The 6,795-nt window shown below is 34.9% G+C and overlaps 1 protein-coding gene across 1 annotated transcript in view; it reads left to right on the top strand.

Moving 5' to 3' along the window:
• Positions 220-6,795, top strand: part of LOC107625579 (ribonuclease II, chloroplastic/mitochondrial) — a 12,985-nt gene continuing 6,409 nt past the window's right edge. Inside the window, exons 1-6 of the mRNA XM_016328254.2 lie at positions 220-615; positions 4,194-4,350; positions 4,478-4,591; positions 4,680-4,757; positions 4,825-4,956; positions 6,177-6,398. Coding sequence (XP_016183740.1) covers positions 350-615; positions 4,194-4,350; positions 4,478-4,591; positions 4,680-4,757; positions 4,825-4,956; positions 6,177-6,398 — 969 coding nt within the window. The 5' untranslated portion in view covers positions 220-349. The remainder of the gene's footprint in view (positions 616-4,193; positions 4,351-4,477; positions 4,592-4,679; positions 4,758-4,824; positions 4,957-6,176; positions 6,399-6,795) is intronic.

The raw sequence follows: 6,795 nt of genomic DNA, 5'->3' as shown, positions 1-6,795 counted from the left end.
TTAATTATAAAAATTAAATGATTAACTTTGTCTTTTTTACAATTAACAATTTTGTTAGTATAAAATAATTTTCTTGAAATTATGGGACTAAAATATAATCTAATCAGAGAAACTAAATTGTACACTAGATATCCTTGGAAATCAAAAGGAAAATATTGTTTTAGAAAAAAAAAAATTGTAGAAAAACTGAAAAAGGAAGAAGATAAATTCATAAAGGAGAAGCAACAAGCCAGCAATAGTCCAAACGCCAAGTCCATCCATTGAAGTTCTACTACATCCCCAATTGCTAAATGCTCTGAGCCTTGCTATTCTTCTCTTTTCACTCTTCTTTCACCTCTTAACCGTTATCATGGCGGTTAGAGCAGTGAACACCTGCTTCCTCTTCCGTTCATCTTCTCCTCCTCTCCGCTTCTCCTCCTCCTCCTCCTCCTGCCGCCGCACTCTCCGCTGCTGCTGCTGCTCCTCATCCCCAGCATTCGTCCCTCGGCCGCCCTCCTCCAATTATGGCGCCTGCCTTCTCCAACGCCGCTCCGTCTACACTCTCTTCGACAGCGTCATGGAAGAGCTCCGTGCCATGCGGAAACGCCGCAACAATAGAATCTCCGCTGCTTCCAAGTAAAAACCCTTGCCTCATTTTTCGCTTCTGTGTGTTTGGATTTACCTAATTATTAAGTTATGCTTAAGAGTACTGTAAATGATAAGGGAACGGTACTAGAATGGTGGTTGTCATGAAATGCGATGAATTAAATACTTGTTCAATAAACGTTTTCTTTAACGAAATGACAAAGAAATCTGAGGAGTGAAGTGGACTAGATTTTGCACTCTTAAGTCTTCATCATGTTTGGATGTGACTATATAATTGGATGAGATCATAATAAAAGTATTACTGTATTCAAATCAGATGCTGAAGACTAGAGAGTACACTATCTACTTCTTGAATTGTCTGCACCAGTATTGTGGACTTAAAAAAATAAGATAATGATCAAATGCGAATAATAGTCCCCTGACTAAGGTGGCAGCTACCAAGGGTGTATGCACCTTACATATTATTTTTATTTTTTATTTTTGGGATAAAAGAAGAATTTCATTAGGATTCGGAGAAGGATAATACAAATTGGGGATAAGAGTTCCCTTATATAAAAGCAAAGCAAAAAAAAAAGGGATTTATCTATAGAAGAGAGAATTTCATTAATGTATTGATGGAACACTACAAAGGAGTGGAGGAAAAAAGTTCCTCCAAACCAAAGGAAATACAAATAAGACCACAAACTTCAATGAACTGTAGCTTTCCAATCTTTCATCATGTCCAAGAGGGAAAGTCCTCTGTAAAACCATATGCTTTACACCATATAGATACTAAACGCCTAATTCTATCCCAAATAGCAACTTCTCTTGCGAATCTATTGTTAAAAGTGTGTAGATTGTGATTGCTTTCTAGCTAAATACTCCAAATAGTGGAATATATTGCACATTGCCACAAAAATTTAGCCTCTTTCTTTCTCCCAAAATCAGCAAACCTCATCAAAAGAAACTGATCTAGTGATGCGGGGCACACTGGGCAAACCCAAGATTCTCTAAACATTCCAAACAAAGAACTCCACAAAGAATCAGCCATAGGACAATGTAAAAACAAATGTCAGACCATTTCTGAATATCCCTAATACATTACACACATTTGGTGATATAGCCTTATGTGAATATGAGGTCTTCTGACTAGTAAATTGTTATTGGCGTTAATTCTGTTAGGCATAGCAGTCCAAATAAAGGATTTGAATTTTGACTTTAAAGGGAGCTTTAGATTTCAATATTTGTTTATCAAGGGTTGGTATAGAGATTGAAAATAAACTTTACGGGTATACTGACCCGATGAATCAAGATATCATAATCTTTTGACAGGAGTAGAAGATAAAGGGGCATTTCAAGTAGACTAAAAAGGTTACCTAATTCAATGGGCTCACCATCACTAAGATTTCTAAAGTGAAAGTTCCAAGAATAGGAAAATCCCTTATTGAATAGAAATCCCTAATAGGAATGTTATGTAAAACTGATAAGCAATAAAGACGAGGAACTAAAAGGAGCATCTCATAGCCAATAATCTACCAGAAAGAGAAAGTGAGATCCATCCCCTACTTTTGAAGAAAGAAAAGATATCAAAGTAGCATAACCATTAGAAACAAATTTCCAGGGGCTAGAGTAGCATGTGAAGCAAGATTTGCATCCATTCATTTCTGTTCAATCCATACATGCTTCTAATAACGTTATACCAAAGAGAATGTGGTCCCAAAGGAAAACGCCATTAGCCATTTTGTTGCCAAGCTAATGTTTTTTTATAGTAGATTACCAAGACCAAATCCTGCTTCTTTTTTGGTAGACAACAAATTTCCCAACTCACCAAATGATCCCATGTTAAGCCCATAGCACTAGACCAAAGGAAATCCCTCATTTTTTCCTCAATGGTTTTAGCCACTCCCTGTGGTATATGAAGCAAAGATAGGAAGTAAAGAGGGATACTTGATAAGCAAGATTGAAAAAGAGTGATCCTTCCTCCTAATGAGAAATATGCTCCTTTCCAAACACGAAGATGCTTGGAAATCTTCTTCACAACAGGATCCCAGGAAAGAGGTTGAAGTAGGGTCCCACCTAAAGGAACACCCAGATAAAACAAGAGGTCATTCCAGAATTTGACATCCAGCCAGAGATGCTATGTCTGAGAGATAAGTTGGGTCAATATTGATCCCTTCTAAGCCACTTTTAGCCAATTTACTTCTGATAGTTTGATGCCATAAAGATTGGGATTCTAAAGGAAAGTGCCATAGCCATTTTGCCACCAAAAGTAATATTCTTAAACACAATATTGCCAAGACCCAAGCCTCCTTTCTTTTTAGGACAACAAACTTCCCAATTCACCAAGTGATCCCACTTCATATCCAAAGCACCACACCAAAGAAAGTTCGTCATAATCCTTTCAATGGTGTTGACCACTCTTACTAGAATTTTAAATGGACGAAGTAAAGAGGAATACTGGAGAGGCATGCTTAAATGAGAGTGATACTACCACCTAAAGAAAAATAGGCCCCTTTCTGAATTTCCTGGCGCTTAGAAATCTTCTCAACGACAGGATCCCATAAGGAAATGGATCTAGGATTGCCTCCCAGTGGAACACCTAGATAAATGAGAGGCCACTCCAACACAAGACACCCAACCATAGAAGCCAAAACAAAGTAAAAACTTTTACTGAGTTAAAACATTGATCTAAGAGTGGATACACACCAATACAAATTCATTTTAGAGGAATTTATCTATTAGTACACAATAATTGATAGATATTTGTTATGTTTGGTTTGAAAATAGCATAGGATTTCAAAGCTGAAGTCATTGAATATTCAAGCTGAGTTGAGTAGGAAGTTTAGAAGGTGAAATGGAAACGTCTTAACATAAGCTTCATGATGTTTTGGGGTTTTGGACTTTGGTGCATGATATGTTAGTTTAGGAACCTTAGCTGTTGTATTTAATATGTAACATATATTTAAAAAAAAAATTCTTAGGATAAAGTATATTTTTTGTCCCTAACGTTTGCACTTTGTTTCAAAATACCCATAATGTTTAGTTTTATTCAGTTTTATCCCTAACGTTTTCAATTTTGTCTCTAACGTTTTTTTTTTTATTTTTGTCAAAACTATCCCCAGAAGTTTTCAATTTTGTCCCTAATATTTTACTTGGAGTTAATGTCCAGGGTAATTTTGGCAAAAATAAAAAATGTTAGGGACAAAATTGAATGCAACTAAGCGTTAGTGGTATTTTTGAAAAAAATCGCAAACATTAGTGACAAAAAGTATACTATACCCAAATCCTTATTAAGATCTAGAAATGTATTTATAGCTATTTGCTAACACTAAGTAGGATTTTTGGTTGAATTTTGAATTGATATTTTTAAATATCAATCTTTGCCATCTTCTACCCTCCAACAAGTTGGAAATTGTTCTTCTTTTTGTGTGTGTGTGTGTGTGTGTGTATTTCTTACTCCCTTTTGTTTAGTTCTTGGATTCAAGGTAAAAAAATGTTATTGGGGTTTGGTATCAAATACGTGTCCCAAGTGAAAGAAGTCTTTTAAATTTTCATATATAGTTTTACTTGTGGTTTCCTAGCTTTGACCTTGTGTCAGTTACTGTCTTGATTGTAATTTTATTTGACAGCATGGGTTTGTTGAATGAAGAACTTGTTGAAGATAGACTTGTGAGCCGTTCATTGCAGAAGGGGTTGCTTTTGGAATTCAAGAAGGATTCTGATAGGATGTTGTTAGCAGTTGCTCAGAGACGTGATGGCAAGAAGAATTGGATGGTTTCTGATCAGGTTCTTGTAGAAACAACATAATGCGGCATGTTTAATAGGTTGCTAGGTGTTAGAACTTTTGCATTTTTGTAAATGCTAAATATTGCTAGTGTTTGTCTATTCTGACTCTATTTTTATTGGGCTGAAGAATGGTGCCACTTCTTCCATCAAGCCACAACAGGTGACATATATTGTCCCTGGGATTGACAATTTCGACCAAGCAGATATTGCAGATTTTATTAAGAAAGTTCAGGATAACATGGTCAGTTTCACAATAGGATGGCAACAAATTCCGATTCCATAACATTTTATTTCTGTTGATAAGTAATACATTGGATGATATGATGCAGGATCCATCACTACTTGAATTTGCTTGGGTTGAGCTCCTTGAAAAGAATAAATCTGTGACAGTTGAAGAGTTAGCTAAGGTATTATTATTTTGAATTCGATGTTAGTATGCTTCCTATATCCTCTCTTATGCTGCTTATTCTGTAGATAATTTTTGGTAGTGCTGAACCTCTTGAGAGCTATTCTACTCATCTTTTGCTGTCAAGGGATGAAATATACTTTACTGTGCTGGAGACAAAAGGTTCTCGTTCAATATATGGACCCCGCCCAAGTGAACAGGTAGACGTATTACTTTCATATTCAGATAAGCTTTCAAAAGAGAAAGTACTGTTCATTATATATGTTAGTGATTTCACTCCTCATTTCCTAAGTTATACTTGTGCTCCAGGAAGAACCTTACAGTTTGCTTGTTTTGAACTTGTTGCAAATTGAATCATGGCTTAGTAGTGTAAGCCTATACTAATGGCAAGTTAGTGGAGTTTTTCTTTAGCTGCAGGAGTTTTCCGTAAGGTGTCACATGCTATGTTTTCTGGTTTCATGAATATACCAGTCATTGTAACTTTTGCATTTTTCCATGTGAATTATGTTTCAAAGGGGGTTTCCTTGGCTGCTATGTGTATTATGTACACTCTTTTCAAGGAGGTTTCTCTAATAGATAGGCTGAGGGATTTGGCATTTTGGTCCTTTCTTTGCTGGCCGTATTTCTCCTTTTGGTTAAGGAGTATCCCTAATCCTACAAAATTTCTTCCATTCTTGTTGTGCAAGTTACTTTTTGTAGTTATGGAGATGTAGTGAGTAGTAGTGCTACTATGTGCTTGTTTGGGCGTCATTAAATCGATAAAAAAATTTTTTTCTTTCAATGAAAAAAGATCTTTTTTTTATTTTTTAGTGTGTTTGGCAAATTTCTAATAGTAAAAATAAAAGCACTAGAAAAATAAAAAATAAAAACATCTTTTTTGGGCTTGTTTGGGTGAGCTTCTAAGAAAATATCTTTTTTCGAGTCATCTTTTTTTAAAAAATCTTATGGAAAAGTAAAAATAATTTTATGTTCGGATATCTCATGCAAAAAGATCTGTTTATTTATTACATGAAAAACATCTTTTTTTTTAAAGAAAAAAGATCTTTTAAAAAAAAGATGTAAATTGCAGCTTCTCAAAAAAGATGTTTTTTTTTTTAAATTTTTCTAGTACTTTTACTTTTACTACTAGAAATTTGCCAAATATGCTAAAAAATAAAAAAAAGATCTTCTTTCATTGAAAAAAAAGATCTTTTTTTTTTATCAAAATAATGATGCCCAAACAAGCACAAAATAAATGGTCTTTTTTTCCCTTGTGATTTTAAATCATTTAAAGTACTGATTCATTAAACTGTGAATTAGGAAGATGGTGCTTTCTAGTGTAAGAGGCAGTGTTGTACAATCTTTTGGTTTGTTTTACTAGTTATTCTGAGATGCCTGCATGCGCTAATATTTCTTAAAAATCATTTTTCTGAAAAGGCAGGTTGAGGACCTTATCCGAAGCAAGCTTGCAAAGGAGGCTGCTGAGAAAGAACTTCAGGAGTTTTTAAAATTGCTGGTCTCGGCAAAATCAATGGCTTCACAAGATAAACCTCCTAAATCTTCATGGATGGATGACGAGAAAATCAGGAGAAGAATCGAATATCTTGAAGCATATGCTGTTGATTCATATCAAAATGATGAACAAAGGAAAACAGCTGGGATGGTAACTTCTCCTCTCATACCTAGTTTGTTCTGATTTAGCATTGTTGCATTTGCTTTCTTATCTTTTAGTAAAGGATATCAAGTGATAAAATTAAGAGAAGTTTAAGCATTAGAGTCTGAAAAGATGATTTACAAGCTGGTTGTATTTGGAATACTTTTTATGTATTTATATTAGATGTAATTGAGTAGAAGGGTAGTACAACTAGTACAAAGCATGGCATATCTCCATGACATTCAGTCCCTACTGAAGAAACTGGCTAACAACTTGAAAGGTGGCTTATCTTAGTTTGATTCACTTTTCTCCTTGCTGGAAGTACAATAGAATATCTTCGAATAGTTTTATTTTATTTTATCTTTTTTGTAAGGTGGGGAGAGGTGGGAGAGAAGAGAGGGAAGGG

Source organism: Arachis ipaensis, chromosome B02 (assembly GCF_000816755.2).
Source record: "Arachis ipaensis cultivar K30076 chromosome B02, Araip1.1, whole genome shotgun sequence".
Classification (NCBI taxonomy): Eukaryota; Viridiplantae; Streptophyta; class Magnoliopsida; order Fabales; family Fabaceae; genus Arachis; species Arachis ipaensis.
This window is presented reverse-complemented; position numbering and strand designations above follow the sequence as displayed.